At 36.0% G+C, this 16471-nt stretch overlaps 1 protein-coding gene across 11 annotated transcripts in view; it reads right to left on the bottom strand.

The window, feature by feature from the left end:
* IPO11 (importin 11) overlaps nucleotides 1-16471 on the bottom strand; it is a 108638-nt gene that overhangs the window by 89094 nt on the left and 3073 nt on the right. For all 11 annotated transcript variants that reach the window (XR_003251998.1, XR_003251999.1, XM_026056411.1 and 8 more), the window contains exons 2-5: nucleotides 15832-15910; nucleotides 7140-7221; nucleotides 6597-6740; nucleotides 3628-3728 (exon numbers count right to left, since the gene is read on the bottom strand). Coding sequence is in view for 9 of the 11 variants with exons in the window: in XM_026056411.1 (XP_025912196.1) it covers nucleotides 3628-3728; nucleotides 6597-6734 (239 nt within the window). In the remaining 2 variants the exon portion in view is untranslated. The remainder of the gene's footprint in view (nucleotides 1-3627; nucleotides 3729-6596; nucleotides 6741-7139; nucleotides 7222-15831; nucleotides 15911-16471) is intronic.

Here is a 16471-nt window from a genome sequence, read left to right on the forward strand (position 1 = left end):
GAGTGATTTCTAAAACTTGCAAGCTACTATTATTACAATTACAAAATCTATAACTTTAATTAATGTAGCTTGTGTTACACGCTCAGGGATAACAGAAAGCACCAAAAAACTGTTTTGTTAAAAAATAAAGTTGTTTGATTATATAATTTAATTTGCATCCTTTGTGAGCTTTCAAGAACCCTTGCCTTAATTACATTTTCCCCTCAATCATATGGCATGTATATCCTAAGAGCAACAAACATGCATTACTTACTATAAATAAGTGTTATTATCAAGTTTTTGATTTTACTAACAAAACAAAAAGGAAAAAAAATGGACTCATCAGGATGAGCTCCTCAGATACAGGAACTTATGATAAGCAAAGCAAAGCTTCTCATTGTAATGAAAACAATTTAAAAAATTAATTCGGATGCAAGTGGTATATTTCATTTTTATCTTAGATGCATTAGTCTAAGAATCTCTAATCATTCATCACAGGTGGAGGAACTTAACATTTAGATAATACAACAGTGACACCTGCTGGATGTTGAACCCATAGCTACACATTTCCCCACTGCAGAGTTCATAGCAGATGTAGCCACAGGAAAAGGTAAATCTTTATCCTCTTTTAAGGCATTGCAAGAAAGGCACACAACTAAATACAAAAATTACAGAGCAGAAGTTAGTGAATGACAGGCATTCTTCCTAAGTTCATTTTACTTCACTACTGAGTTTCACCAAGTAAAAAAATCAAAGACAGACAGGTCCTTGTAGAAAAGTAGGCATTTGCTTCAAAATCTTTATGATTTAGTCTTTCACAATTTGCATTTTCAGAGTCTGCTTTTTTCCTGTGTTTGCAGAATGGGGAAAACAGGTATCAAAAAGTACTGCTGGACCTTTTTTTAAAAAAAAATTACTACTTCCTAAACAAGAAATCCAAGTCTGAAGAGCTATTTATAATGCAAACAAATAAAAACATGATTTAAGAGCTCCTAAAGTTGCTAAGACAACAATCCAATCAAAAGGAAAAGTCCACAAAACCCAAGAATTGATAGTAATTCTCAGTGAAATCGAAAACATGTTCAGAGAAAAGGTACTCTTACTAGCACTCAGATTCAAGAAAAGCTGTTTCTCCAAAACAAACTAGTAAAGATCTGCAAAATCATAAAATGAGGCCACCTTTGGAGAACACTGACAATACTGCAAAAACAATAAGCCCAACTCTGCCTGAAAAGAGCCTGAAAAACAACTCCTGTCCCAACTACTGTCCTCTCCAAAGCATTCATGATCTCAAATCACTGTTCTTTTCCTACTTTGCAGGAGTAGCAGCTGATAAAAAACAAAACAAAACAAAAAACCCCACAATGCTCAGCAGAAGCAGGGTAAAGCTAGTCCTGCTAGACTCAGCTAAAAATAACTTCAACACACTTGTACAACAGAGACATTTAACTTACTGGGAACATTTCCGGAGATTAAAAGTTCTCCACAAGTACATAAATATTCAAGACAAATAGTTCTAGAAGAAACGATGAACAGTAAACAATCTTTAGCCCTGATATACTGAGGAGTTAAGGCTATGTGAACATGTTATCTGTCTGCGACAACCCTCTCCAATTCTCACAATTCTTGAATGTATCTGTCCAAATTCAACTAAATTTGACAAAGGGCAGAAATGGTAGAGATGATTTTTCTATAGGTTCTGTGAAAATCAACAGTGGAGTAGAGGAGACAGACCTGAGTTAACATCCTACTGGGAAAAAACGTAGGTATAAATTCAGTTGCTGCCTTTGAGAGGCAGTAGAAACCAGTCAACACAGGCACATCACTAAATCCAACACTGTTCAACCAAACAGGCTGGATACATCAGAACAAACTTTGAGGCACTATGTATATGGACAAGGGACAGATGCCAACCTAAGGGAGTCAAGAGTTTTTGCAAGGACCAAAAATTAAAAACTGTACAATGAAACCTTCAAAATCACGGTATCCACTGTTCGCAGAACAACTGACTGAGAAATGAGAGCTTAAAAAGAGCATTTCTGAAAATATGTCCAACATACTCTACTAACTGAGAGTGATCTGGGTGAGCACAGGATATTGGCAAGATGTCACATGTGAGAAACATGTGAAAGGAAATTAGAAATAGGGGGAAAAGTGGGCTTATATTGGAAATTTAGTGGGTATTCTCTCCATGGAATCTTTAACAGTAGCCAATGATTATTTTTTTGTTTATATTTTTAATCACATTAAACTTGCAAAAAAAAAAAAAAAACCAAAATCACTGAAAGACTGTTACTCAATTTTCACATCAGTGCAAATAACTAAATTGTAGTCATTACTTCTACAGGAAATGAACCAAGGATTTTACTGTGTTATTGACATTTATTTGAAAAAATTAACATATTGAAACAGTGTATTTTAATTGGTTCACTAATGTTTACTTATTAAGTACCAGTAATTTAAACAGCATTATCTCTTCCCTTTAACAAAAAATGCAAAAGATATATGCCTTTTTCCACACACAAGATGATATTTTCCTCTTTAAAAAAAGGCAATCTGAATGTTTGTAGATGTATTGCAATCTGATACTAATCTGCATTCACAAACACTTCAGTGCTTCACATAATCACGGGGTACTACACTGTCAATTTGGAATGCCCTGCAGATGCAGAATTCCATCACTTTTCCCTCTTTTTGCCACATAAATTTGGCAGATCTTCAAAAAAAGCTTAAAATGTAAGGCAAAATACATTAAGCTATCTCAAACACCACAAAATACAAATGATGCCATGCTTTCAGAACAAGCTCAGATTCATCATCCATAGAAACTGGACCTGAAATTCCAACTCACCCCATACACAAGCCTGACAGTGATGTCCCTAAGTATTTATTTTACTAGCATATGAGAGCTCAGTGGATTCAACACTTCTAGATCTTTCCTATTTCCTGACAGCACTGAAGGCAAATCAAAACCCTTTCTGAACTTACACCTACTTTTTAAAGGTGAAAGAAAAAACCTTACATGGAACACTCCGAAAAGTATATAGTTCTGTATGTATCATAAATTACAACAGCCCTCTTGGAAACTTTTAAGTAAATAATTTGTTGCTCAGGAATATGGGTTAGACATCTAGTTTCTTTGGAGAACTCTGTCAGACATTACCAGAAGCCAAGTATCAGAATAATTTTAAAAATGCACATCAGAACTGTCTATAATGATAGCTACTGTCTCTTTCTCATGTATATATTCAATATGAATTCTAATTTAACTTAAATTAAGCATCTCCTTAATAGTCTCTCCAAGAGACTTCCTACCTCTCACATCTGCCACTACCAGAAAGTTCAGGTATTAACTTTATAAAGCTTATCACATCACTTCTAATCTGGAATCTATGACCTAGATTTGTAACTCAGTTCTTAAAAATAAAAGATGAACAAAGTTGTAAGACACAATATGAAAACAGACCGGTCCATTAATGACCTAAAAAGCTTTTCAACATGGCRGAGGAATATGTAAACGTTTTATTAATGTCACTGTAAATTCCAAAGTAAGTTCTCTTCTATCAACCAAGCAATTTGCCGTCTTCCCATCGGGTAAGTGTAACAGAATCTACCATAAAGGGTAAGTGAAAGAAATTTCCAACTTACTGTGGTGCCACCCGTCTCCAATACCGATCAATTCCATTCTTGAAGTACAGCACAGCTAACCATCTTACATTCACATCCAGAGTATGATTTGTAAAGATATTCTATTAAAAAGAAGTTAAGTTAAAAGCTACTCAATGTGCCACAGACAGAAGAGAAATTGTATAAATACGTGCATTAGTATATGCATAAATACATGTAGCTGCATATGCACAGGTGTATATAAAAATGCGTTAATCAACATTTGACAAAAAACATTAAATGACATGTTAAAAATAAAAAAAAATAGAAAAATGCTTGTCATTAGCTCTACTACTTAACTCATAAAAAATAAATCCAAAATATACAGTGAACGTATTTCTAATCTTGTTTGGCTTAAAAGGCAATAAACGGATACTAATTACTAGCAACAGCCAGTTATTACACTCTTAAAGGATACAGCTGGATTCTCAGTAGAAAAAGAAATTATACTGCATTGCACAAGGATATAGTATTGCACAAACTCCTGAGATCTTTCAGGAAAGTTCTTGCATTAGCTTGCCACATGCTAAGAACCTTCCTGCCTACCAACACTGAATGGAAAACAGTGCTCTGGTATGATAGCACTTCTCAAACTTGCCTGTGCGGCTCCTATAAAGACATATTCTGTTCCTCTACACTGTATAAGCGTTAAGATGTTCCAGTAGTTTTGGGCGTTTTTTCAAATCCATTTCAGCCTGACATTAACTCTATTATCTTTCAGTCATCTTTAACTTATACAGTGTTAGAGCAAAATGTAAATAAAAATACCATAATACACAGTATGCTAGATGTTTAAGTATATATGCTGTGCACAGATGGTTGTTTTACACTAGGAATAGTTGGATAGTAAGAACTTGAACATCACTATTCTGTTTGCACTAAGCAGCACTGTTCATTATTGTGCTTAGTTCCTGTGACTTTGACTTTTGCATGTTACTAAAGATTAAGATGTATATTGTAGAATCAGCTGTACAAAGCAGCATTCACTTCAAAACGGCAGGATAGCACAACGACAAAGGTATCTCAAGATAATAAAATACGAAGTCTTGCATACCACAAAAGAAAAGACAAGTTTCATAGACCAGCGAATTCCAAATTAAACACTCAGGAAAATTACTTCTTAAATTATGGCTATTGCTCAAAAGATCTCCAGCTGAACTCAGAAGCCAAACAGAACACCTGGACATGGGACTGAGAAAAATCCAAGAAATATTCAAAATCTATTCACCCAAAGAACTGTCCCATCTAGAACACTACATGAAATGCTAGCTAGTCTTAAAAAGAGAAACTGAAGAGATACAGAAAGAGCAGAGAAGGGCAACACACAAAGAAACTTATTCCCATTCCCACAGGCAAAAGACTTAAAACATAGCAATTGCTTACTTTTGAAAATTAATTTCTACAGCTGAAAAGATATCTATATATCTATAAAGTTCTGTACAGTTCTGTTCAGTTCTGGGCTCCCCAGTACAAGAGAGACATGGCACTACTGGAGTTAGTCCAGTGGAGGGCTAGGAAGATGATTAACGGACTGRAGCATCTCTCTTATGAGGAAAAGCTGAGAGAGCTGGGCCTGTTCAGCCTGGAGAAGAGAAGGCTGAGAGGGGATCTTATCAAATGTATATAAATATCTGAAGGGAGGGTGTAAAGAGGATGGGGCCAGACTCTTCTCAGTGGTGCCCAGCAACAGGGCGAGAAGCAACAGGCACAAACTGAAACACAGGAAGTTTTGTCTGAATATGAGGAAAAACTTCTTTACTGTGAGGGTGACAGAGCACTGGAACAGGTTGCCCAGAGAGGTTGTGGAGTCTCCTTCTCTGGAGATATTCAAAACCTGCCTGGATGTGATCCTGTGCAACGTGCTCTAGGTGACCCTGTTTGAGCAGGGGGGTTGGACTTAGATGATCTCCAGAGGTCCTTCCAACCTCAACCATTCTGTGATTCTGTGATAAACATAGATACGTGTGTGTGTGTGTATATATAAAAATATATATGCATACATACACTCAGCTGAAAATACAAACAAATGTAAACAAACTCTATGGCAAGGCAGGGGGTAGAACTGAGTTTGTCAGCTCAAAATTCAGAGTGTTTTTTTTTTGTTTTGTTTTTGTTTTTGTTTTTTGTTTAATCTTTTCCCTAAGTCCCCTGACTCGCTCTAACTTTTCCAACAGATGAGGCAGAAGGTCTACAGAGGACAAAACATGTCACTAAACAACTCTGAGTCATTTATCCTGTGCACTAAAGACAGATGTTTAAAGGAAAATCAGTTTACCTGTATGTTATTTAAGACTACCCTAACATAAACACACATGTGCAGAAGAAGCAGGGAATAATGATACTGCTAAATTCTGCTTGCCTTCTTTGAAACTCTTGGGGCTTTTTTTGTTTCCATCACCTGGAACCATGTTAATGCATTCATTTCATCAGCAGAAGGAGTAATACCTTTGGAAGTACGCACTTTTTCAGGAACCTTACTACCAACCTGGTCATCTCCCTGAGAATCTCTCTCTGCTGACAAGAGGGAAAGCAATTCCAACTGAGTATCAAACTTAGTACATTGAAAAGCGTGGGGAACTTTTCTTGTACAACAGCTATCATAATGCATTGCCTCCACAATAAAGAACAGCTGGTTCAGACATACAATGAGGTTGAAAACTACTAGGGCAAATAAAAGTGTCACTGCCTTATCAGGCAGAAAAGGCAACTCCTTTGGGAAGGGTCGTCTTGGCCTTCTGTTACCTACAATTCACAACAGGCCAAGGAAAGGAATCTGCTCTGAGACGCGTTGATGGTGATGCCTCATACAGCATGGCACAAGGATACTAGTAGCTGGACCACAACTACTCAAACCTTACCTCAGCTAGAGGTCACGTTTCAATGGAATTCTAGGAGGTCACACTCGGAATTATTCAGAAAGTAAGTAATAGCACTTTTCTGCTGTATCTTACCAACAAGACTGAATAAAAACCTGGCTGTGTCTCCCACTGCTTCAGTTGTTCTTCAGCTGGTTTCAGCACTGCAGTATCTTGACTAGTAGCTTGGGTCAAGACTCGCAGAACAATAGTGCTAGCACTATTGAGATCCATGAAAGTCTGAGAACATTTTAAAAGGGAGAAAACACTTAATAAAGGACAGCAAACATTAAAAAGTTAAATCCTGTGAAATGCTTTGATCCTATTCCTGCAAAGAATATAAAACTAAGCACGCTTGATTAACTTATAAAATCAGTTCTCTTCCCCCAGAAAAATTACAGATAGATATTTTCATTCACATTATTTAAACATCCCATGCTAATTTTTCATTAGACTACACAGTGGAGGTAGCATATCACACCCACTCAGAGACAATGTCAAGATACAGAGTGGTTAAACTATTTTGCTCTCAGAAGTTTCTCAGCAGAAAAAGCAAGCAAAAAGTCTATCATTGCAAGCACCTTTACTAAATTTGAAGAATGCCAGAAAATATTTTGATTTTGTTTTTAAACTGGTTACCTCTCCAGTGAAGCACAGCAGACAGAGCAAAACTGCAATGAATTACAACTTCAGCTGAAGGCAGGGCAAACCATGGGATTATCTGAAAAAGGTAGATATGCAGAGTATCAATAGTTTTGTATTTTGTAAATAATTTTTCCCCAAAAGAGGAACTGTTTCATTTCAGATAGACAATTTCTATGACTCAGATCTACCTAAATAATTTTTATCTATTTAAAAGAGGACAAATCATAGAGTTTCAGAATTAGAATCCTAAAAGAAATTGAATTTTCTCAATGTATTTGTATCCTTAATTATCTATTTCAGCATACAAAATGCTAATTCAGCTGAACCAAGAATGCCAATTGCCTATTTTCCAACATAAACATATTCTTATACTCTAAAGACATAACTAAACATTGCTCTCCAAATGACACAAAACAGACATATTACATTTTTCATGACTGCAGAAACAGCATCATGGCAAACCGAAATGTATATAAATAACCATGAAGTCTGACAATAAATGAAACTGTTTTTCTATCTATAAAAGCTTCTGTTTATAACCAACATAAACTTTGCATAATGCAGATCCACGTTAAACAAACTATTTCTACACTTTAGTTGTTTATTTAGAAATCTTTACTTAAGCACAGCTTAATTCTCTTCTACAAACAGGCTCAGGGATTTGTTTTTGTTTAGTATTAAAGAAATTAGTTTGTCTTTCCAACTTTCACCTAGAAAAAGATTCGAGTTGGAAAATTTTAAGGGTGATAATAAGAAAGCCAAACAATTTAAACCTGATTCTGATACAAGGATAACATTGTGGGTTTTTTGGAAAAGAAAAAAAAMCACCATCCTAACATCAAAACAAGCAGCAAGATGAAAGACACTACCAATAGCCCTGCACAATTAAAAACAAAAACAAAAAACACCCCTAAGAACTCATGATACATAACTAGGTCTCCAATCACCCACAACAAAAGTGGACTAAATGTCAAAGCTTCTAAAGTTAAAAAAAAACAAAACAAAACACAAAAACAACCCCCCCACACACACTCTGTATGCTCTCAGATCTACTAACTACTAGATCATCTCTCTTTTTAGAACAATAATCTAACAGACCAAGTAACTCAACTCTGCCCTAGACTTTTTGTATGATACACCTTTTCATCTTTCTGCTTTAAATCTCCTGCAAAATAGATCTACCTTTCATTTCTTCTGTCTTTTCTACTTGTACCAGTCATTTCAACCTTTATCAATTTGCAGATTCTCTAAAAATTTCCTAAGATTATGAGACCTTTACATAACAAATTTAAATATACAATCTCAGCTTGCTTCTTAAAAGACTACTAATTTCCAGGGAACCAAGACACTGATTTAGACTGTAAAGTCAAACTGAGACTGGTTTACTCTATGAGGAATACTGCCTAGCAAAAAGACAGAAAAACATCATCTTAACTTGTAATGATCATGACAGGAACTTGGTAGTGATTTCATTTATTTCCATTCAAAAGTCAAATTATTTCCTTTGCAAAATAAATGTATACATATCTTACACTATGAAACAAGACCTGATAAAGTATCATTCTGAAGCACCTAATCAAACTTTTTATAAAAAAAGAGCAGACCATCAGTCCTAATTGCTAGATGAAACCTCAAGAACACAGAGAGCTTCCAAAAGTCGTCAAGCCTGTAGAACGTGTGCGTATGTGTCCAAGAAAAAAACAAAAAACAAAAAACAAACAGTAAGTAATTTCAGCCTCAGAGAAGTTGACGATTTTAGGCCTTTTGCTAAACAGTGTTCTTCAAATAATGAGTTACCACAGGAAAACTGCATATATATTAACAGTTAATCAGCAGCACATACCCAGATACTTGCTGAAGATCCATTCCAAGGACATGCTCATTTGAGAGAAAAAATGGATTATGGAACATTCATGTAACAACTGATTTTGCACCACAAAAAGACTATGCCCATTAGGTGAAATTATTTCTCAGCTACATTCAAAGCTGATGCAGAAAGAGAGGGGGTTTTTTTGTATTTTTGGCAGCGGTGGAAAGGGGAGGGTTGCTTTTTTGTGAGGAATGGTGTTGTTACTAAAGATTTATATAATTGATATACTAACCAAGAACAGTTCTCATCAGATGACTTAAAGTCAGCACATTGCAAACAAAAACCATGAGGATGTTTTTCATTTTCTTACTTCAAAATAATCAACTGACAGACCTAAAGATGGCAAAAGTCAAAGAGAAATATATACAAAGCTTTTTTTTTTTTAAATGCTTTTCATTCTTGAAAAAAGCTCATATTTTCATTTAAAAACTGGGGCAGACACTGCTATAAGAACAGCCTTAGCAGGTCAGAACATAAGTTCATTTAACTCAGTGTCCTGTCTCTTGACAGGGACAATAGTACATACATAGGTAAGATGACCAGAACTGGGTAGTCTTGTAGTGATATTTCCAAAGAATACTCTCCCATCCTCCAGAAAACTGTGGTTCAAGGACTTCTTAATAAGTAGGGCATTTAAATTTAACAAAGCTCAATAGATTTAATCTTCCATAAATTTGCATGGTTGCTTTCTGACCCCAAGTGAACAATACTCCTCACACAAGATTGGATGAAGCTGTCACAAACAATATAACAAAATTGAAGACAGAGAATAATTTCCCTAAAGATGGGGAAATTTTGAAGATAAATATTTTACAGTATTTAAACACTTTAAGGAAGCAGTATGCTCTATATTAATTTAATATTTAATAAGAATTAACAAGAAACACATCAAGATATGTGTTTCAAAATAGGTCTTTGCTTCATCAGCATGAAACATTAGATCCATTTGTTAAAAAAAGTCAAAGACAACACATTATGAAAAGTCAATAGAGCTATTCCAATACAATAATCAGAAACATGTTCTAGTTTCATCCAAGACCCCTGCTTTGAAAAAAATTAGGAAGGCAATATATGATCATTTCATTTTTTTAAATTTATTTCTATTTGGATTTCCTTTACCTGAGAAATGCATGTATATTTGCAYGCAGTTGACATAATCCACTAAAAAATAAAGCTAATACTACCATCCTCAAAATTTAGTCATTTTGTTCCAAGGTTAGGAAACTCCCCCTTCAAGATTTTGTTTTGCAAGCTGACAGTCTCTTAATTATTATAAATTTATGGGTAACGTAATAGGATTCAGAGGATATTAGCAAAGTATTACATAAAATAGCCATTGTTGCCAAAGAGCCCACAATTTACCATTACATTTTCCAGGAAGGTAGGGGGAATTGTACTACACCATATTACAAAACACTCAAATGGAATTTAATATAATTGGCTATATAGCAAGAACGGTTGCAATGACTATAAATAGCATTATTATGCATATAAAGAACATGTAGAAAAGAGTATTTTGAATTATACTAGCTTATAGAAGTTACTTCTAACAAAAAACGTGAGAAAACATAAATGGCAATAACACAGCATTATGGCTGGGATTTTGCAAAGTCCATAGCAAGTATATTGTAAGAATCCACATAGGACAGAACAAGATGATGTTTGTTGCTTTTATGTTCAAGAGATTCCTCTAAACAATTTCTGCTTTATTCTGATGATAGCAGTCATTATAGCCTGTTTTTTTACAATTATTTTCCAAGTTTTTTGATATAAAAAGAAAAATACACTCGTTATTTCAAATCATTCCTTACAGTGCCAAACTGCAAACTTGCATTTGCAGTTTAGGTTAACTACAAATATGGGCGGGTTATTTTATTATTATTTTTTAATATTGATATAAAGAGGTATGTTCACTAAAATAAATAGTACCACCCTCTGCTTGTCCCTGCACCTCTTCAACATCTGAAGCTGGAGATGGGGGGGAAATACACCGATATTCATTTGGATCAAGCTCCCAAATCACTTCCATACCACATTGCTACATAGATATTTGTGCCAGGCATAAAAAGCAGATAGTTTAGATGCAAGCTGATGCTGCTTCATCAGTAGTGCTTGTTTATGCCAGCTTAAGATATTTATTAAAACCGCACTGTGATGAACAAGAGCTTTGACAACTATTAGGAAATCCATGAAGGGTTATATTGTTAGAGGTTATATCAGTACTGTATGCTTATGTTAGGGTTATATCAGTACTGTAAAAGTGAATGAATATTTACGTTTAGGAATCTCCCTCCATAGTGAAATTAAATGCTGTTGTACTGGCAAGGCTCCCTTTTCTCCTAAAAATCATTTTTAAGGGGAAAAAAAAAAAATCAACATTTTTTTTCTTAAATCTCAAAAAAATTAAGAATAAACAACTGCCAAATTTGGAGGCATATGCAGAAAACCAGAACAACAGCATGCCTTCAATATGACTTCAACATTCCCCCTTCAACTAGCCAACTTTCAGATAAAGCTAATTCCTAAAGCTGGGGTACAATCCTTTATATTAATCTACTTTTGTTTCTTTGTCTTACCAAAACAGAATATGGACTTAGAGCAAAGTTACATATTACTACAGCCCCAGGCTAGTAATTACCCTGAAAGGGGGACAATCTTTTTCCCTTTCCTCCACTCCCCCCAGGCCCCAGCTTATCCCTTTACTCACCTTTCTTGCCTTTCCACTCCTTTCCTTGCACTAGCTCTGGTCCTCACTAGACTTCTTGCTAAGTCAGTTGAACTCACTAATCGTACAGAAAATTGTTAATTTTTTTGCAAAGTTAGCAAGTTGAGCCATCTGAGTACATGGTCCAGCAGGCACCACCCTGGCTAAGGGAGAAAGGAGGAACATAGGACTCCCTCAGCAGTGCCAAGCCAGAGAGATTCATCACATGCAATTTCAGCCCTAAGATAAAGTCCTTATAACCCCTTCTCATGAACAGAATTTCTCTTGAGAATAAACTTAACCTCTGCACATGCTTTGTAAAGATAATTGAATCAATCAAGACAATAGCACACATCTTATGTGTTAACGGGATCCCCTACAACACAGTTTTCATTATTGTCATGTACAGCTACTTTTGTGACACCAATTCCTGCAGATAGGATGCAGCTAGGTTTGATACCTAATTGACAGTGGAACTTACGCATATCATAAAAACATGTTTTTTCAGACAAGAAAGAAAATCTGCATCACCTCCAAGCGTACATGAGCAGAAGTATATAAAATATACAATATATTGTCTACTGAATACTTGTAGAGCTTAACTCAGAGTTCAACAAGTACCACAAGACTTTTCCTAGTGCAGCAGATGAAACAGATGAAGTGAATATCAAACAGCTGTTTCCAGAAGGTATACAATACACCAAATGCCACCCCTCAGCACAGTGAGAAAGTCTTCAGACACTACAAATACCAATACTTCATCTTTACCTGTCTCTCTTCCAGTGTCCTGCACTTCCATTGCCACTCTGAAACTCCTCCATCTCCTTTCCATTGCAATAATTCAAAACTTCAACTCTCCTTTCTCTGTTCTACTCTTCATTACGTAATTCCCCTTCTAAGTAAGTATCTGCAGATATATTTTATTTTAGAAAATAGTCTGAGTGTCTTGATTGTTCTGCCGTACTGGTTGAACATTTTCTCTGAATTCATTCCTTTTGATTGAGGAAAATTGTATTCAGGTACTTTTCCCATAACATTGAAATATATCTGAATTTTAGAATCACATGTTAGTTATATAAACAAATCAACAAGGACTGCTACTATATCTGCAGGGAAAAAAAAGTTTACTTCAGTAGAGGCCTCCAAAATTCACTTTTCCTGGACTTCACAGAACACAGTGTAACAACTCATACATACCCAAGCAATTAATTCTGTAATTTTTTTTTTGTTATCTGTTCTTAACAATTCAATGAATTCTTTTCCACCATAGTGAGCTGCAAGAATGGATTCAGTTAAAATTATGTTAAATTAGATGGAGACAAAGCAGTAAACATATCACCCAAAATACAGTACATGCTCACTGTTAATAAGGCAAACTGCAGACTGGGCTACTCTAGGATGAACACGGTAAGTGGCTCAAGGAGCATCATTATTGTTTACTCAGCACTAGGTGAGACTGCTTAGAGAATACCGTGTCCAGTTTTGTCATCACCCCTCTCGCTTTCCTCAGTTCAAGAAGAGGAGTCCAGAGCTAATGGTCAGGCATCTGAAGCAAATAACCTACACTCCTCTGGTAAGGAATAGGCTAAAAGATGATTTGGTAGTCACCTATAACTTTAGTAGTCACCAGTAGTAAGTGCATGCCAGTAGAATGGCACTTAGAAGCAGACTGAGCCAAACACTTCTTGTTAATGGCAGAAGATAACAAGTGGCAGAAGCCACAAACTGCAGCGAGTTGAACATCAGGAAAAAAATCTTTCCACTAGGAGACCAGTGCAGCACTGAAACAGAGAGGCATTGCAACCTGAACTGTTGGAGATTCGCAAAACTTGACTAGACAAGCTATGCCTGACCTGAGCTGGTGGTGACAACAGTCCTGCTTTGAACAAGAGGCTAGACTACATGTCTCTAGAGGTGCCTTCTGACAAAGCTTCTGTGACTCTGCACTTCACACACTTACCATAGATAGCAGAAGGACATGGGAACAATTAAAGCAAGAATGTAGTGAAAGTCATTGGTATAAAGAGCACCATCTTATACTAGCTCATAGCAGAGGCAGTGAGTAAGATTCAAAGCCAAAATGTTAAAAAATTGCAAAGAAACACAAAAACCCTGATCTAGGTCTTTCCTATTGTCAGATCTTCCTGTGACATCATTTTGCTAACAAGTGACTGGTCTGTTCAGCTACCTTTTCATTTACTTTTGGAAAAAAATAAAATATATTCAAAAACGCATTTTCAGCTAGAAGTATTGTGGCTGAATGACTCATGTACTCTTGAGCCCTACTCCAGACACACACTAAAGGCTAAGCTTTCTTTGCCCAGATTAACTCAATTGAAAATGGAGATCTGATCATCCAAACTAGTTGCTCCAAAGAATCAAGCATGACAGTTGCTCCATCACACTTGAGTTCGTACCTGATTACAGCATATAACTCAGTCTCACTAGCTGAAGAGTCTAGTCACACCTAGATTCCTACATTCAAAATAGCCACTGTTCTCTATTCTTTTTCACTGGATGACTTAATTAAGGTGGGTGTTTCAAGCTTATTTGTTTTAAAGACAACAAGAAAAACAAAGTTTCCATTCCAAAAAGCCACAAGAACCGCTTCTGGGTCCCCTTCTGAGCAAATTAGTCTAATACAAGTGTTAGCATTCTTTCTGATGCTCACACAACATATTAGCAGTGTTTTTAAGGATACTGCCAATTTCAGGAACAGTTGGTAGTTATACTAGCCCCTCCATCACTCTATAAACACTCCTATGAGTCTCTACTCTAACACTGTTTTACCTGTATCAATTATGTCATACCTTAGCATTCCTACTGAGCAGTAAGAACAGCACCAAAAAAAAMCCCCTACCAGTATCCTGGCCATTCGAGGTACTACCACTACCATCGTTAGCAGAGATTTTCCAGAACAACAGATTAATTTCTCTTAACTTTAATGAGTAAACAGCTTTTTTCAATCTAAGCCATAGCAAAGAAGAAAAATGAAAATGTGTAAGGAAGGAAGAGTTACAGGGTTTGTGTGCATATTTATACTGACAGAAACAGAGGAATAGAACTTCTACAGATTTACTTTTAAAAAACTACAACATTGAAACTAAAAATTAGGTCTGAAAATCAACTTAAGCAGCAGAAGACACCAGGGATAAAGGAACACAGAGTAAAAAGGGAAAACTTAGGAATAAAGGAGAGCAGTAAGGAGAGCTGACTGTGGTATTTAGAGAAGGAACTCTGATTATGCTATAAAACACTTCGGGCAAGAAGAATGGCCTCTTGGGTTAAATGGAAAACACAAAACTGATCAAGAAGTCCTAACACAAACAATAGGTATTATAAAATTACAGTAGGACCACTCCTACTGAGGAATTTGCTTAGATACAAGCTCAGAAAAAATGCCATCTTATGGTTCAGTATTGATAACACAGAAAAAGCCAAAGGCATAGACAGACAATGGAAGAGTATTTTAAACGTTTGAYAGTAAGCTTACAGGATGACAAGTTTTACAAGGCCAATCTTATTGCTTTGACTTCTTTATAGTTCACTTCATTTTAACAGATTGTCAAAAAACATACAACAGAACACTTTATAACAAATTGGTATGCAACAGCTGAAATAAAAACTTCAGTTCCAGTCTGCCTTCATCCTCTGAAACTGGCTGTAAGCCATTTCAGTACATAGTTAAAACCAGCTTCTGATGATACAGTTTTAAAGTGTATCATATGTAGGGTCGGGGTAACAGGAACCTTTCTTATTTCATGCATATGGTATGAAATGCATTTCTACATAATGGTACAATAAAAGAATGAGAGGGGAAAAAAAAAGTAGACAATGATGAAGACGACTAGCCTTTAATTTAAGTTTCAAGAAGTCAAAACTCATAAGRAACATATTACTTATAAAGACTGAAGTACTCTTATATATTACGAATGCCAATTTGAAAGCCATGCCAAATGCACTGCAGACATCATCTGAGCTATTAAGATAAAGGAAGCAATATATGTAGTAGCATACATTAGAAGCAATGTCAGTACTGTACGTAGGGTCATGTTCTTACACAACACACGTTACTGTTTTCTAAGATAACACAAAAYGAAGAAATAACTCACTGCTACTGCACTGAACCTGCCTTTGATTCTGGGAAGAAGTTGCTTTCCAGTGAGACCTCAACTGCTGTTCTTCAAAACCCTGTAGGAAGAAAATAATCACCTTTAATGGAAGACCATTGTGCTTGCTTTCTTCATTTCTGCAAAACACAAGTTCTATCAACAAACTGTGCAACTTAATGCCTCACTTCTTCTGATGCCTTCCCACCAGTCTTATCCAGACTGAAAATTGTTCCAATGAGAAATGAGAAAATAGCTCTACAGAGCTCTGTAACAGCTCTTCTTTTCTTCTGCAGTCAAAGAAAATACTCTGACATTACCGAACAATATAAAATATAATGGTGAGCTCCCTTATCCTTGGTGACCTACAGAAGTCAGCACAAGACAAAAATACACACAAGCAGAAAAGGAATGTTGCCCCAATGATAAACAGCACCTGATACCTCAAATTAAAATGCAAACGATGATAGGAAGAGCAGATACAAATAGGTAAAAAGACACCAGGAAGAGCGTGGCACAGCACAGTTCAACTGTACAATTCCTTCCTCCCTGGCGTGAAAAATCTGAGCGGCTCCTTCCCCCAGCCAATTTTCTAACCTAAGCTGAAATCGCCTTCTTCCTCTCACTGCCGCTCTCTGCCGCC

The sequence above is a fragment of the Apteryx rowi genome, unplaced genomic scaffold (assembly GCF_003343035.1).
Source record: "Apteryx rowi isolate R43461 unplaced genomic scaffold, aptRow1 scaffold_131, whole genome shotgun sequence".
NCBI lineage: Eukaryota > Metazoa > Chordata > Aves > Apterygiformes > Apterygidae > Apteryx > Apteryx rowi.